Source organism: Cervus elaphus, chromosome 12 (assembly GCF_910594005.1).
Source record: "Cervus elaphus chromosome 12, mCerEla1.1, whole genome shotgun sequence".
In the NCBI taxonomy this organism is placed as follows: domain Eukaryota; kingdom Metazoa; phylum Chordata; class Mammalia; order Artiodactyla; family Cervidae; genus Cervus; species Cervus elaphus.
The window spans coordinates 18,005,001-18,022,251 of NC_057826.1; the positions used below are offsets into that span (position 1 = coordinate 18,005,001).

Here is a 17,251-nt window from a genome sequence, read left to right on the forward strand (position 1 = left end):
GTCAAGATAACTAGAAGAGGAAGGAAAACACACCAGGAGGTATTTCTGTGATGAACAAAATGTCAGTCTCGGGTTTTACCATATACTGAAATCACAGCCAAGATGAGCCAGGCGGTCCATTCTGGGAGGTACTTGATAAATACCAGGGCCATGAGGGCACTGATCATAATGAGATATGCCTGCTGGAGTCTCAGTGGACCTTTCCAATGAATGGCGATCATTCCCACCACACCAAAATTCCAGATCAGAAGAGCAACCGAAATGTAGTCCATGGCAACATTATAGGTTTTAAACACTTCCCTGAAAAAAATTAAACAGATATTTGTATCACTCATAAAAACAGGAAACAAGTATCACAGCCACAGCTGTAAAAATAAGTACAAAAACTAAAAAGAAAAAGAAAAAGGCCATATAACACCTAAAATGCTATTCTGTACTTCAGGAAATCCTTGTAGTATCTGAAATCAGAAAAAAAAAATGAAATGTGCAAAATAAAGTTTGGAGCTTAGGACATATGATATTATTTTCATAAAATTAAATTTAGTGCATCCATTTAATATATGCATTTTATACATATATTTATACACAAAACATGGAATATAGGCATGACATATTGCTGCCTGAAAAAAAAAACCATGATCTCATTTACGTGAAATAGTGTATGAGAAGAGAGAGCAAGAGATCAATATAGTAATTCCTGAAAAGATGCAGGACTTAGCTTTAGATGACGGGAGTTTGAAATTTTTTAACTTTTCTTCTTTTCACAATGAATGTTTAGCATTTTTATCATGAAGAAAACACTATTTTAATTTGGTGGAAGGAAACTCCATTTTAAAATAAAGAGATACAAATACAGAAGACAGGTAACTGAGGAGAAAGAAGGCAGTCATTTAAGTGCAAACTTTAGATTCTGGAGACTATGCAGAAAGATGATCTTTCTATTTAAAAACTTCAAAGCAAATGTTGAAATAGCTGGACAATGCAGCTATTCACAGTAAGTATTTTAGATATCACAGCACTTAAAACAAAAACCAATAAATTCCTAACTATCGTTAACTGTGGAAAATTCTTCAAGAGATGGGAATACCAGACGACCTGACCTGCCTCTGGAGAAGTCTGCACGCAGGTAAAGAAGTAACAGTTAGAACTGGACATGGAACAACAGACTGGTTCCAAATCACGAAAGGAGTACGTCAAGGCTGTATGTTGTCACCCTGCTTTTTATGCAGAGTACATCATGAGAAACGCTGGGCTGGATGAAGCACAAACTGGAATCAAGATTGTCAGAAGAATTATCAATAACCTCAGGTATGCAGATGACACCCCCCTTATGGCAGAAAGTGAAGAAGAACTGAAAAGCCTCCTGATGAAAGTGAAAGAGGAGAGTGAAAAAGTTGGCTTAAAGTTCAACATCCAGAAAACTAAGATCAAGGCATCTGGTCCCATCATTCAGGGAAAATAGATGGGGAAGCAATGGAAACTGTGACAGACTTTATTTTTTTGGGCTCCAAAATCACTGAAGATGGCGAATGCTGCCATGAAATTAAAAGACACTTGCTCCTTGGAAGAAAAGTTATGACCAACCTAGACAGCATATTAAAAAGCACAGACATTACTTTGCCAACAAAGGTCCGTCTAGTCAAAGCTATGGTTTTTCCAGTAGTCACGTATGGATGAGAGTTGGACCATAAAGAAATCTGAGCGCCGAAGAATTGATGCTTTTGAACTGTGGTGCTGGAGAAGACTCTTGAGAGTCCCCTGGACAGCAAGGAGATCCAACCAATCCATCCTAAAGGAGATCAGTCCTGAGTGTTCATTGGAAGGACTGATATTGAAGTTGAAACTCCAATACTTTGGCCACCTGATGCGAAGAGCTGACTCATCTGAAAAGACCCTGATGCTGGGAAAGATTGAGGGTAGGAGGAGAAGGGGACGACAGAGGATGAGATGGTTGGATGGCATCACCAACTCAATGGACATGAGTCTGGGTAAACTCTGGGAGTTGGTGATGGACAGGGAGGCCTGGCGTGCTGCAGTCCATGGGGTCGCAAAACGTCGGACATGACTGAGCAACTGAACTGAACTGAGTTATTCTTTGGCATCAATAAACAGGAGTGGTCTATGGTTTCCTTTTTCTTGATTATTTATGGGGTTTTGGTATAAATATTACTCTGGCTTCTTGAGAATCTGGAAGCTTTTCTGCTTTTCCTATGTCCTGGAACAGTTAAAATAGTATTAGAATTATCCATTCCTTAAAGGTTTAATAGAATTTTCCTATGAAATTATTTGAGCCTGGTATTATTGCTTTTAGAGGTGGATAAGAACCTCTTCAACAACTTTCTGTATTTTTTTCTTTGCTCTACTTAGATTTTCTATCACTTCAGTGGTCAGTATTGGCAATTAGCTTTTTCTGAGAAAATCATCTATTTCATAGAGATTCTTACACTGATTTCTTTCTTTGGTCTATGGTCATTCTCCCTGCCTCTACCAAAGAATTGACTCTTCAGTTTATTTTTTACTTTTAATGTTTCTGTTCCTAATTTAAGAGCTAATGCAATGACCTGCATTCTGCTACTGGGGCTGAGAGAAAGACCAAGTGGGCAAATCTCTGAGCCTCTCCATTCTCCTCAAAAGAGAGCTCCACTTTTTTCTATGTGGTATGTGCAGTTCTCATGTAAGATTTCAGTTGAACGAAGAAAAGGCTGATGAAAAAAAAATGAAAGTTTGAAAATAAATTATGTTTATACATGTTTGAAATGCATTAATATTATGATTTGTAAGTTACACTAAAGAATATAGTAAATTTACTAAAAAGACAGAATTAATTGCAGTGTTGAGTTCTTTTAAGTTCTTATTATAAACAAGGATCAACAAAAGCATATCCCTATGGTGACTGCAGCTATAAAATCAAAAGATGCTTACTCCTTGGAAGGAAAGTTATGACCAACCTAGACAGCATATTAAAAAGCACAGACATTACTTTGCCAACAAAGGTCCGTCTAGTCAAGGCTACGGTTTTCCAGTAGTCATGTATGGATGTGAGAGTTGGACCACTAAGAAAGCAGAGCACTGAAGAACTGATGTTTTTGAACTGTGATGTTGAAGAAGACTCTTGAGAGTCCCTCGGACTGCAAAGAGATCCAACCAGTCCATCCTAAAGGAGATCAGTCCTGGGTGTTCATTGGAAGGACTGATGCTGAAGCGGAAACTCCAATACTTCAGTCACCTGATGCGAAGAGCTGACGCATCTGAAAAGACCCTGATGCTGGGAGGGATTGGGCGCAGGAGGAGAAGGGGATGACAGAGGATGAGAAGGTTGGATGGCATCACCGACTCAATGGACATGAGTTTGAGTAAACTCCAGGAGTTGGTGATGGACAGGGAGGTCTGGTGTGCTGCAGTTCATGGGATCACAAAGAGTCGGACACGACCGAGCAACTGAACTGAACTGATTGATAATATTAATACGTTGTATTCATACCAAGTATGATCTATACATGAAAACAATAATTTGAGAATAACTCATCAACAAAGAACATTTCTTTAAGTGACAGTTATAGAGTCCAAACAGTTAATTCCTGAAAAAAAGACCAAATATTTCACCACTTACCCCAAGTAAATGAATGAGAAAAAGAACAGCAACAACAGGGATGAAACAATAAGCCAGGCATGGATGACCTAGAAAAGAATTTCAATATAATTAACAGATCCCACAACCTAAAAAAAAAATCCAAATTTCTTACTTCAAAAATGGTATGTTATTTCTGTATATGTTAAGATTTTCAAATACCAAAACACAAGCAGCTTTAGGAACAGTAAATACCTATAACAGTTGGTGCTGAAGTACTCATAAAATAGAAATTTCATACATAGAGACCTTCATTCCTTTAGAAATAGGTAAAATTTTAAAAGAAAAGATATATTCAAAATAAATTATCAAAGATAACCTACAGAATGGGAAAAAATATGTGCAAATGATATGACTGACAAGGGGTTAATATCCAAAATATATGAAGAAATCACAGAACTCAATACCAAAAAAAGAATAAAACAAACAGCCCAATCAAAAAAATGGGAGAACACATTTTCTCAACAAATACATACAAACGGCCAACAGGCACACAAAAAGATACTCAATACAGCTAATTATTAGAGAAATGCAAGACAAAACAACAATGAGGTATCACCTCATACTTGTCAGAATGGCTATCATCAAAATGACCACAAATAACAAATGTTGGGGAGGATGTAGAAAAAAGGAAACTCTTATACACTGTTAGGGGCAATGAAAATTGGTGCAGCCACTGTGAAAAACAAAATGAAGGTTCCTCAAAAAACTAAAATTATTATATGATCCAGCAATTCCACTCCTGGATATATCTCCAGAAAAAAAATCACTAATTTGAAAAGATACATGAACCCCTATGTTCATAGCAGCACTATTTACAACAGGCAACATATGCAAGCAACCCAACTTCCCATCAGCAGACAAATGGATAAAGAAGATGTAGTACACGTAAACATACACACACACACACACAGGAATACTACTCAGCCTTAGGAAGGAATGAAATTCTGCCACTTACAGCAACATGGTTGGACCTAGAGAATATTAGGCTTCATGAAATAAGTCAGAGAAAGACAAATACTGTATGATATCATTTGTAAGTGGAATCTAAAAAATAATACAAATAATGTACATGCAAAACAAAAACAGATACACAGATACAGGAAAAAAGAAAACAGTGATTACCAAAGGTGAATGAGAAGTGGGGGGGTACAAACTAGGAGTATGCCAATGTTCACTGCAGGACTATCTACAATAGGTAAGACACGGAAGCATCCTAAATGTCCATCAACAGAGGAAAGGATAAAGACGACGTGGTACATATATACACTGGGATACTACTCAGCCATAATAAGAACCAAATAATGTCATTGTAGCAACACGAACGGACCTAGAGACTGTTATACTGAGTGAAGTAAGTCCGACACAGAAAGACAAATATCATATGATATTGCTTATATGTGGAATCTGAAACAAGGGGAGCTACAAATGAACTTACTTACAAAACAGAAATAGAGTCCCAGATGCAGAAAACAAACTTATTACCAGAGGATAAAGGCAGAGTGGGTGAACTGCGAGCCTGGGACTGCCACACACACCACCACACACAGAGCAGACGGCTGCTAAGAACCTGCTGTGCGGCACAGGGAACCCCACGCAACACTCTAACTGCCTAGACGGCAAAGAAGCCTAAAGCAGCGAGTGGACAGATACACACACACACACGCACGTGATTCATCTTCCTCTACACCTGAAACTAACGCAACATTGTAAATCAACTATACTCTAATAAAAATTTAAAAAAGTAAATTAGGGGTATGTGATTAGGAGATAGAAACCACTATGCGTAAAACAGATAAGCAACAAGAATGTATTTTATAAATTAACTAGACTTCAATTAGAAAAGGTATCAATAGAGTCAACAGTTAACATTTATACTTTAAAGCAGCAATATTTTCAAGAGGAATTCTGATGTATTCCTACAATAAAAAATTAATAGATAAATAAAGTAACTGATAATAAACTGATAAAATAAATTAACTGATAAATCAAAGTCACAAAACTGAAAATCAGAAATTCAGTTAAGGGACCAGTGTACACATACATTAACTGCACGAAGAAAACAGGCCTTCTAAATTATATGTCAGTCCATCATTATAACACAGAATTCATACACCACTATATAAATATTAGTCCCTTTAACTCATGTAAAGCATATTAAAATGAGAGATAGAATCAGAACTTGATTTTTAATCAATTATTTTTTGGGGCCTAGCCATATAACATACTTTGGCCACCTGATGCAAAGAACTGACTCATTTGAAAAGACCCTGATGCTGGGAAAGATTGAAGGCAGGAGGAGAAGGGGATGACAGAGGATGAGATGGTTGGATGGCATCACTGACTCAATGGACATGAGTCTGAGTAAACTCCAGGAGTTGGTGATGGACAGGGAGGCCTGGTGTGCTGCAGTCGATGGGGTCGCAAAGAGTCAGACATGATTGACCGACTGAACTGAACAGAACTGAACATACAGCATGCAGGATCTTAGTTCCCCAACCAGGGATAGAAACCATGCCCCCTGCAGTGGAAGCACGAAGCCTTAACCACTGGACCACCAGGAAAAGTCCCTAGAGCTTGATTAATCAATTATACAACATTAAAAAAATTTATGGTAATTTTATGTGATGAGTATATTTGCAATGAAATTAAAAGACGCTTACTCCTTGGAAGGAAAGTTATGACCAACCTAGATAGCATATTAAAAAGCACAGACATTACTTTGCCAACAAAGGTCCATCTAGTCAAGGCTATGGCTTTTCCAGTGGTCATGTATGGATGTGAGAGTTGGACTACAAAGAAAGCTGAGTGCCGAAGAATTGATGCTTTTGAACTCTGGTGTTGGAGAAGACTCTTGAGAGTCCCTTGGACTACAAGGGGATCCAACCAGTCCATCCTAAAGGAGATCAGTTCTGGGTATTCATTGGAAGGACTGATGCTGAAGCCGAAACTCCAATACTTTGGCCACCTGATGCGAAGAGCTGACTCATCTGAAAAGACCCTGATGCTGGGAAAGATTGAGGGCAGGAGGAGAAGGGGACGACAGAGGATGAGATGGTTGGATGGCATCACTGACTCGATGGACATGGGTTTGGGCAGACTCCGGGAGTTGGTGATGGACAGTGAGGGCTGGCGTGCTGCGGTTCATGGGGTCGCAAAGAGTCGGACACAACTGAGCAACTGAAGTGAACTGAACTGATATTCGGGAAAACACTACATAACCCAAGGAGTCTGCAGTTTTAAAAAACTAGAATGGAGAAATATGATAAACTTTCAAGAAATTTTTAACCAAAAGTACAATTATTTTAAGGTAGATACACCCATAATAAGCTTTATTCTTTCAATGAATTTTACTGTTATGACAGGAGAAGCTACTTAACCACCAACTTTTCCAAACATATCTCTTAACCAGAAAGATCAAATTAAACCTTAAAGAAATAAAAAAGGAAAGCTCCAGGGCTTCCCTGGCGGCTTGGTGGTAAAGAATCTGCCTGTCAATGCAGGAGACACAGGTTTGATCCCTGGTCCGGGAAGATCCTACATGCCTTGGAACAACTAAGGTCCTGTGACACAACTAACTGAGGCTGCTCTGCAGCCTGGGAGCCGCAACTACTGAGCCCACGTGCCACGGTTCCTGAAGTCTGGGCTTGTGCTTCAAGACAGGAGAAGCCACCACAACAAGGAGCTTGAGCACAGTTAAATGAGTAACCTGTGCACTGCAATTAAATAGACTCTGCTCACCATAACTAGAGAAAAGTCTACACAGCAATGAAGACCCAGCACAGCCATAAATAAAATAAAATAAAATTATAAAAAGAAAAGCTTCAAATCAAGAATATTATTTTGTCTCCATTTAAAAGAAAAAAATCTTCCACCCCCACCTCCCAGATCCAGTTGTTCAAATTATACAGCTCTAAGGTATCAAAATCTAGTTGTTACTAAAGTTAACATTAGAATCTATGTTCATTTTCTCTTTTGGCTCTGTTTGGATCATTCAAGGTGACATGTGATTATTAAATCCTTTGAAAGGAAAGATTTCTTAAAAAGTCTCTCTGCCTTTCTTTAAAACAACTTTATAAAATGTTACAACTTGTGCAAAGGTCAAAAGAGTGGTTTTCCATCATGAAAGTTGGTATTCCTTCAACAGTTAAATATTCTAAATTTACTATCCAAATATAATAAATTTAATTTCTGGTGTTCTTCCACAAAAACTTCCCCTAACATTTTATTATAAAAATTTTCAAACACCCAGTGAAGCACTGCCCATATACCACCTAAATTCTACCATTCACACTTGCTGTATTTGCTTTGTAACATTTCTATCCATCTCGCCACCCAATGAGTCCATTTTAATATGTATCAAAGTAAACTGAAGACACCTGTACATTTCCCTCTAAGTAGTTCAACTTTAGCAAAATATTCTGAAGGGAGTCCTTTATTTCATGTCCAAAGAAAACAATAAAGCTTAAGCAAAAAGGAATCTGTCCATATGCATCCTAGCCCATTGTACTCACAAGTCAGCTTTAGAAATAATCCAAGTTTCATGGACTGTAAGCCTGCCAGGCTCCTCTGCCTAGGGAATTTCCCAGGCAAGAATACCAGAGTGGGTTGCCATTTCCTTCTCCAGGGGATCTTCCCAACCCAGGGATCGGACCCAGGCCTCCTACAGTGCAGGCAGATTCTTCACCGCTGAGCCACGAGGGAGGCCCATACAAAATAGCACAAAACAAAAAACTTTAAAGAGTGGGAGATGTACATGGATATTCCATATTAAACTTAAGGGCGAGAGTAAATATTGCATATTAGGAATCCTCAACTTTCTTAAGGAAAGTTTTTTTTATCTTGTTTTATGCAGGAAGGGACAAGGGAACATGAAATACTATTTTTAAAAAAGTATTTTTCTGAATACAAATATATATACTTATGACATATAGAAAATATAGAAACACTAAAAGAAAAAAACAATTTCCACTGACCACTGAGAACCAAAGTTGATATTAACCTTTCCTTTTCAGACATGTTTGTCTGCATATATAATAATAACCTTTTTAAAAATTAGAATCATGTAATATAAGAGTTTACATTCTGTCTTTTAAAACTTTATTTTTATTACAGACAAATTCTCATTCCACCAAATATTTTTTGAATATATAGATTTTAAATGCCTCAATAATAATTTACCTATATGCATGAGCTCACAATTTAACCTTTGCCTTATGCACGGAATCTCTGGGGTTTTCCTTCTTTTTCCAATTATATTTTATGCTATGATTAATATCTAGTATGCAAACATTCTTCAGCATTTTTAATTCTCTAGGATAAATCATGAAAGCAAAATTACAGAATCAAAGTGTATAGACATTTTCTAATTACTGACCACTGATATATACTGGCTTAGTGACTGTAAATTTAAGTCCTGCCTAATTTTTACCAAGTCAATAAGCTAAATATGTTAATTTGCTATTTTAATATATATAATTTTTGCTAGTGAGGAAATATACATACACCCCTCTGTACTCTACTCCTCTCCTGGCCATCTAGATTTCCTTCATTATTTCTCTTCTTGGGTTTTTAAAATATCTTATTAGGATATTAATAATTTTCTTAATTATTTGTAAGTGCTCTTCATACTGTAAAAATATTAGCCCTCTGCCTGCAATAATTTTTTTTTTTTAATGTTTAAAGAGAACTTTATTATGACAGTGAGTTTTGACTTAAAAAATTATTCCGTGAAGTGGAAGTGAAAGTGGCTCAGACGTGTCTGATTCTTTAAGACCCCTTGGACTGTAGCCTTCCTGGCTCCTCTGCCCATGGGATTCTCCAGGCAAGAATAATGGAGTGGGTTGCTATTTCCTTCTCCATGCAATAATGTTTTTAATGGTTTTCTTACTAGGTTAATCACGGATGTTATGATTTTCTGAATTATTACCTGAATTCAAAGCCTCTTCTGATGACTAAGCTACACCTCCCCTTTTCCTAGAACATCAGGTGGTAAAACAGGCCTTTCTCATCTTGCAAAAATCCCTAGCTCAGCTTTCCTGTTTCAGAGCTACAGGCTCTGAAACAAATGAGTCCTGATTCAGTACAGCATGGCAAAGATCTCCTCTAAACACTGAACTATCTAGGCCAGAAATCATGTGACTTCAGTAAGCTATATGGTTTCATCTATATCAAACAATAAATCATTAAACTGCCTTTTCCAATTCTTCCTTTTTAAGGTTTGTTTGGTCTTTTAGCTTCCTGTGCTTCTCAAAGATATTGCACAACCAACTCCTGACACAACAAATCCTCAGGGCTTATTTCCAAACAGGTCCTGGCAAGTTTCTGAATTTCTGACTCAAAAGCCCCTTTTATTTTTATACTAAGAGTCAAAGTAAACAACTTGTTGCTATAGAATTGGTTGGGCTGGCCAAGACATACGCATTTAAAAAGCAAAGCAAAACAACACCAGTGAATGGGTGAACGTGGAAATCCAGCTAAGTATAAACCTTTTAGACTGTCTAACACGAAGCACTAACTAAAAGATGCACAAAACCAACAAAAATACCTTGAGATAGGTTCTGGTTAATAAGGAGTAAAAGCCCATTCTGGACCAAATGCATGCAGCTGCCAGTACATAGGCTGGGGAATCAGAAGTACCAGGAAGCCAGGGGTAAGTTTACCACCTTTCCCCTCCAGTACTACCCTCCTCCACTTGAACTCAACACAACCTAAGTGGGCTTTAGCAAGACGAGAAGCCCTGTAAGTTCCTCCTGGAGAAGCAGAAAGAGGTTTCCAAACACCGAAGAAGAATGCAAATCCCTAGGGGACTCCCACTAACATGTGAATAACAAAAGTAGCAAACAATCCAGACACAAGTCACAGAGAGAGTCCAATAAAGCAGAGAAATGGAACTGGTAGGTAAACACTTCTGTGTACACAAAATTGTATATAATGAAAAAAAAAAAGATAAAAGTAACTGAGACAGGAGCACGTTTAAGCAGTGGGAGGGGAATGATTTTACATCATTTGCTCTTTGGGTGCCTGACTGTAGATGACTGCCTGTCACATCACATCTCTTGTCTTCAATCTCCAGATTCTGATGTCAGACTGCAAATGGTCATCACTTAGGTTAATACTTTCATCCACTCAACAAACAAGGTTAAACTCTGTATAATTTTAGAAGTCTGTGAACAGTGAAAAGGTGAATAGTGAAAGGATATTCAATCTCACTAATAATCAACTAAAAGCAAATTAAGACATTTTTGCTTTGCCTATTAGGGTTAGAATAGATTTTATATATATATATATATGTGTGTGTGTGTGTGTTTATATATGTTTATATATGTGTGTGTGTGTGTTTATATATGTGTTTATATATAAACACACATATATATGTATTTTTAACCACACTGTACAGCATGTGAGATTTCAGTTCCCTGAGCAGGGATTGAACCCATGCCCCCTGCAGTGGAAGTGTAGCGTCCTAACCATTGGACTGCCAGGGAATTCTCTGCACAGGTATTTTTAAAAACTCAGTGCTGGTGAAAGTAGAGTAAGACAGCCTCGCTCACCACTAATGTTAAGGACAAATTAACACTATCAATTTGAAAACAAAATTCTTCATACCAAGACAGCCAAAAACATGTAGACAATTTGCTCCAGAAATTCTGTGCCTGGGCTTATGCCCTAAGGAAATAATTTGAAACACTGAAAAGCTCTATGCATAAAGACATTCACTGTTTTTTGGGATAGTGAAAATCTGGAAAGCACTCAAATGTCCAAATTAGGGGAAGTAAATGACAATACACTCATTGAGTCAAATATTATGTAGTCATTACACATATTTTCTAAGAATTTATAATATGAGAAAATGCTCATGCCAAATTAATAGTTTTCAAAAAGGACACATACTGATTATACATTTGATTTTAACCATGTTAAAGAATATACTGAAGTAGAGAAAATACAAAGTAAAAAGAGTGCAGAATTCAACATTTGAAAAGTTAATATTTATTTCTTTGAGAAGGAGCCTAAAGGTTCATGAACAGTAATAATTTGTCATTTTTCTGAGGCATGAGTCTGAAACATGTGCCAGACAGCTGAAATTCACAGGCAAGTTACTTAGGTAGCGTGAAGTAGGGAGCAGAGGCTGGGAGGTCTGGGCCTGTCTCTTCCCTGCATAACTGCCCCTGCCTTTATTTCCCAAGCAAAAAATTCCTATTCCTGCAGGAGAGAAGGTGAGGGAATGGACGGGAATTCAGCTAGTCACCAATGAGTTCAACATCGGCATCTGAAGGTGGCTTCACTGCTTTGGACTCAAGTTGAAGGGGCTTCTTTGGTGGCTCAGTGCTAAATAACCCACCTGCCAATGCAGCAGCCTCAGGAGGCTCAAATTCGACCCATGAGTAGGGAAGATTCCCTGGAGAAGGAAACGGCAATGCACTCCAGTATTCTTGCTGGGATAATCTCATGGACAGAGAAGCCTGGTGGGCTACATTCCATGGGTCACAAAGAGTCGGACATGACTGAGCAACTGAGCATGCATGCATTCAAGCTGAAAATCTGATTTTCTGTGGTTATATATTATTTTATGGGGACAACTATATCATATAGTGCTATTTGTCAATGAGGGAATTCACAAAGGTCTTAGGATATATTCTTCTGGAAGGTCCTAAGAATACTGCAAATCAAAATGTTAAAACCATTTAGACAGTGATATTTTATGAAAACATTTGTTTTTCATTTATGCCTTTTGGCTCCACAAATGAGAGGGAGAGGAGACTAAAAATTAACTTAGTTTTAGAATATAAGACCTTTTTCTTTATTAGACCGAATAAGGTGACAGGACAATCCAACCATAAAAAAAAGAAGACGGTGCAGGGCTTCCCTGGTGACGCAGTGGTAGAATTCACCTACCAATGCAGGAGACGTAGGTTCAATCCCTGATCTGGGAAGAGCCTACAGGCTGGGAAGCAATCAAGCCCGTGCGCCACAACTATTGGAGTCTGTGCTCTAGAGCCTGGGATCCGCAACTACTGAGCCCATGAGGCACAACTACCGAAGCCTGCATGCCCTAGAGCCCACACTCCCCGCCAGAGAAGCCGCCGCGATGAGAAGACCGAGCACTGCAACTAGAGTAGCTCCTGCTCGCCTCAACTTGAGAAAAGCCCACGTAACAACAAAGACCCAGCACAGCCAAAAATAAATAAAATTATTAGGAAAAAAAGAAAAAAAAGACGGTGGAAAGCAAAGCTCTGTGTCTCATGCTCACCTTGTAGCACCTGTATTTATAGAGAACCACCAGGAGAATCGTCATGACGACAATGACGCTGATCATGATCACCGCGTTCAGGATTGAGTGCAGTGCTCTCTGCCCCACAGTCTCCGTGTCCTCTGTAAACGGAGTATAGATTCTGTAATAAAACAAAAGCCCCAGCGGTTAATGGAGATTCTAAACTACATGCTCTCCAAAACCAGTTCTGTTTCCCAGATTTAACTGATATCTTATGAATCACTTTTTTTTCAGCTCATCAATCTAACCAAGAATTTTTAACCTAAGAAAAGCAGCTTTATGCTAAAATAAGCTCTTCAAAATAAAAGGAGATGGTTAAAATAGAGGTGGACCTACGTGCGCCAGACACTGGCTCCATCTAGTGGACGCTTTATACTGGAATAATTACCTCATCAAATGTTTTCTCCACAGCTTATCAGTGATTTGTTAAAGTACCACCAGATTCTGCCATAAACTACCAACAGATTCTGCCATAAACTACCAAGGCTACAAGTGGTTCGAAGAGGAAGGTAAAGTGGTGGATAATTATCTTGTATCTGTAGGGTGACTACAACTAAAGTTGTCGTGAGATAATGTCACATATCCATCTACCCTTGTTTCACATGAAAACGCTTTTATTCCAGGTACCAATGTTGCCAACAGAAGACTTTATTTCTGCGTCCCCTGGAGTTATGTACAGCCACAAGAATAAGTAACGACCACTGAGTTATAAGCAGATGTGGTCTGTGGAACTTCTAAGGGAGGAGTGAGTTCTGCTGAGAGGTATGTCTTAAGTCCTTTTCTCCTCCACTCCTTCCTGCTGTCTGAATGAAGACTGGGGCTCCAGCACCAATACTGGACCCCGAAATAACCTAGACAACAGAAGCCAAAAAAGAAGGAATGAAGAAGCCTGAGTCCTTGGTGAAAAGAAGGCACTGTACAATCTGAACTACTACCTCTTCACTATTCTGTGGGAGATAAGAAAATATGTATATCACTCAAAACCAATTTTTAAAATTTTTTCTTTTTTTTGGCTGTGCCATTCGGCTTGCAGGATCTTAGTTCCCTGACCAGGGATTGAACCTGGGCCTCAGCAGTGAAAGCGTCGAGTCTTAACCACTGGACCACCAGGGAATTCCCTGTTTTGATTTTCTATAATGGGCTCAGCAAACTTCCTATAAAGGACTACAGAGTAAATATTTTAAGCTTTGTGAGTCATGTTCTCTGCTGCAACCATTCAACTCTGCCCCTGTAGTATGAAAGCAGCCGAAGACAATACATAAATGAATGGACACGGCCATGTTCCAATAAAACTTCATTTACCAAGGGAGGTAGCAGGCAGCTCTGGCCTGTGGGGCATAGCTTGCTAACCTGGTTCTATAATATGCAGCCAGACCCAACTTTAACTTACAGAGACAATATTCCCCAACTTCTTTTGGTAATTGTTTCCAACCTCTGCTCTTCACTCATTGTCTTAGACTTTCTCTCAAAAGGTTAAAGCTTGGCTTTCAGAACCCCACAGAGTTTTCCAGACACTTGCCAATTTCAGAATTCACTTAAAACATCTTGAGCCCAACAAGGGTCCCAGAGACAGAACTAGGTGACATCTGAATCAAAGCATTTTTCTTGGAGACAAAGGGCGGACACCAAGAGCACCCAATCTACATGACAGTTCGGCAAACACTTTAGTGCCAGTTTGCATTCCTTCTTCATCCTTTCACTGAACAACTTTTTTTTTTGGCTGAACATTTATTACATTCCTCACCCTGGAAACAAAAGTGCTCTCATGGTCCTCGTGGTATAGAAGGAAACCAGGCATTAAATAAGAAAAGTAAATATACACTTGCATATTGTGACAAGTGAAAAAAGAACAGGTTGCGAAAGAATACCGGGAAGGGCCTAATTTTTTTAGGAGGATCACGGAAGTTATTTTTCAACCAAGATGAGAAGGATGATAGGAATTAATCCACCAACGTTAGAAAAGGAAAACAACATTCCAGGGAGAAGAACAATGGGCCCAATGACCCTGAGGTGCTAAAATCCCTACCCACTTCTTTACTTGCTCAATTCCAAATGAATTGAGCCCAATCTAGGGATGCTACATAAAAAAATACAACTCTGCAGCTTTATTTCCCCCACGTAAAGCAGCATCTGCTTCAGTCATCAGGAGGATGGACTCTCTAGCCCTCACGGCCCTTCAGTGCAGGGGTCAGAGGTCTTCGAGGTGAGGGTGACACACCACGCAGACAGCTAGAATGGCTTTGAGAATAACCACCCGCAGTCCTCATACGTACAGCTGCCCATCCTTCCGGGTATAAAAGCTGACTGATTTGATGGTGGCCACAACCACCACCATACAGAGAGTCACAGGGACAAACAGCATGATCACATGTTTGGCGCCGTATTTCAACGTCAGCTCCTCATCTTCCTCTTCCTCTTGCTCCACCACCTGCTGTGAGCTGTTGGGGGCTCGGCCATTGGACACCAACTCGGTGTTGCCACGCCGCCGCCTCTCCGAGCCGTGCTCAGGCCGCTCTCTACTGTCATTCTAAAAGCACAGGAAGAGATTTTTCAGTAAGTCAGACTCCCAGGAGAATCAAAGTGTTCTATATCAAAAACAGAAAATGCAATGATTAGATCCCAGGGTAACAACAGGCCCATTATTACGTGAGTTTCCAAAAACTTAAAGCAAGAGAGAATCAATTTAGAAGAAGTACCCAGCCTAAAAGTCGGGATTATTTACCACTGTCCACTGGAAGAACCCAGGTCCCCCCTCTCACCCGGCTCTTTCTAATACAACTGTACTCATTCTTCGGAATTTTTGACTTAAAAAATGACATCTGCATGAAGCCTTCTTTATTTGCTGCGGCTCCAAGCAGAGTACTCTCACCTTTTTTAAAATCATGACATGCTTTTTTACCTGTAGGTTCCTATCATTTATACAAGGAACTAGCTCACCTTCATTATTAATGAGACTTAGAAATCTTTGCAGTGACATACAGGGGATCTCTCAGTATTATTTCTTACCATCTACAGTTATCTCAAAACAGTATTCAATTAAAAAAAAAACTGTTACAGAAAGAAACTAGGCCTTAATTATGATGTTCTCCAAACCCATTCCCACCTATACAGAGGAAGGGAACAATAAATACAAGAATGAAGGAATGAAAGTAGATTCCATTTTTCTCTAGTTCTAAACATCACTTTTTTACCGTTATCCTTATCCTGGGTCTATCCTTGCCCATTCAAGTTCAATTTCCTTTTTGATATTATTATATCTAAAATTCAGTTTTTGTAAAGGGTAGAATGAATCTCAAGAGCATTAACAACAAAATGAAAATAACAGAAAATAGGAGAAAAATAACAGAGAAATAAATAAAACAGGATATGAAAGTAGACTGATAGTCACTGCTGCTGACAAGAGGTAATCAGCTTGGTTAAGACAGGAAGCTCATAGAAGTCACACCTTGTACCTTGTATCTCATTTTTGACTATAGAGTTTAACCAAGTACATTACATGCTTGACAACAGCAGTCTATTAGGGATTGTAATATGTGCCTTTTTTTTTGGCTCCACGTCAAGGCTTGTGTGATCTTAGTACCCCAACCAGGGATTGAACCTGTGCCCTAAACAGCGAAAGCCCTGCATCCTAACCACCAGACCACCAGGGAATTCCTGATGTGTACTTTGACATTTAACTCTCACAACCACCCTACCATCACCACTTTCCAGGCAAGGAAACAGCCACAGCTTGTGTTATAAAGAGGGCTTGAAGCCAGGTGTGCCTGACTGCAGAAATCAAGCTCTTAACCTCCTCTCAATCTGTCATTCACAAGACAATATGTCTGCTCTGCAGACTTACTGTAGGCTTTCTTTTTCCGTGACTTTCAATTTATTCATTCCATAAATAATTATAAGAATTCTGTATTTCAGTTACTCTGCTGTAACACTATAGCAGAAATTAAAAAGATCTAGACTGCTGTCCTTAGAAGCTCATAAGATAGTTTTAATATTAGAGAAATACTAGAAATATGAACAAAGTGCTACAGAACTAATTTTTTGTGATTAAGAAAGGTAACATATGGTGGGAATGTAAATTGATGCAGCCACTATGGAAAACTATATGGAGGTTCCTTGAAAAACTAAAAACAGAGTTGCCAAATGATCTAGCAGTTGCACTCCTGGGCATAAAACTCTAATTCAAAAAGATACATGCATCCTAACAGTCACAGCAGCACTATTTACAATAACCAAGACATGGATGCAACCTAAATGTCTATCAACCAATGAATGGATGAAGAAGATGTGGCACACACACACACATTGAAATATTACTTGGCCATAAAAAAAGAGCAAACTAACGCCATCTG

The 17,251-nt window shown here is 38.8% G+C and overlaps 1 protein-coding gene across 3 annotated transcripts in view; it reads right to left on the minus strand.

The window, feature by feature from the left end:
- PSEN1 (presenilin 1) overlaps positions 1-17,251 on the minus strand; it is a 71,836-nt gene that overhangs the window by 27,329 nt on the left and 27,256 nt on the right. For all 3 annotated transcript variants that reach the window (XM_043919378.1, XM_043919376.1, XM_043919377.1), the window contains exons 4-7: positions 15,176-15,429; positions 12,882-13,023; positions 3,611-3,678; positions 80-300 (exon numbers count right to left, since the gene is read on the minus strand). In XM_043919378.1, the coding sequence (XP_043775313.1) occupies positions 80-300; positions 3,611-3,678; positions 12,882-13,023; positions 15,176-15,429 (685 nt within the window). The remainder of the gene's footprint in view (positions 1-79; positions 301-3,610; positions 3,679-12,881; positions 13,024-15,175; positions 15,430-17,251) is intronic.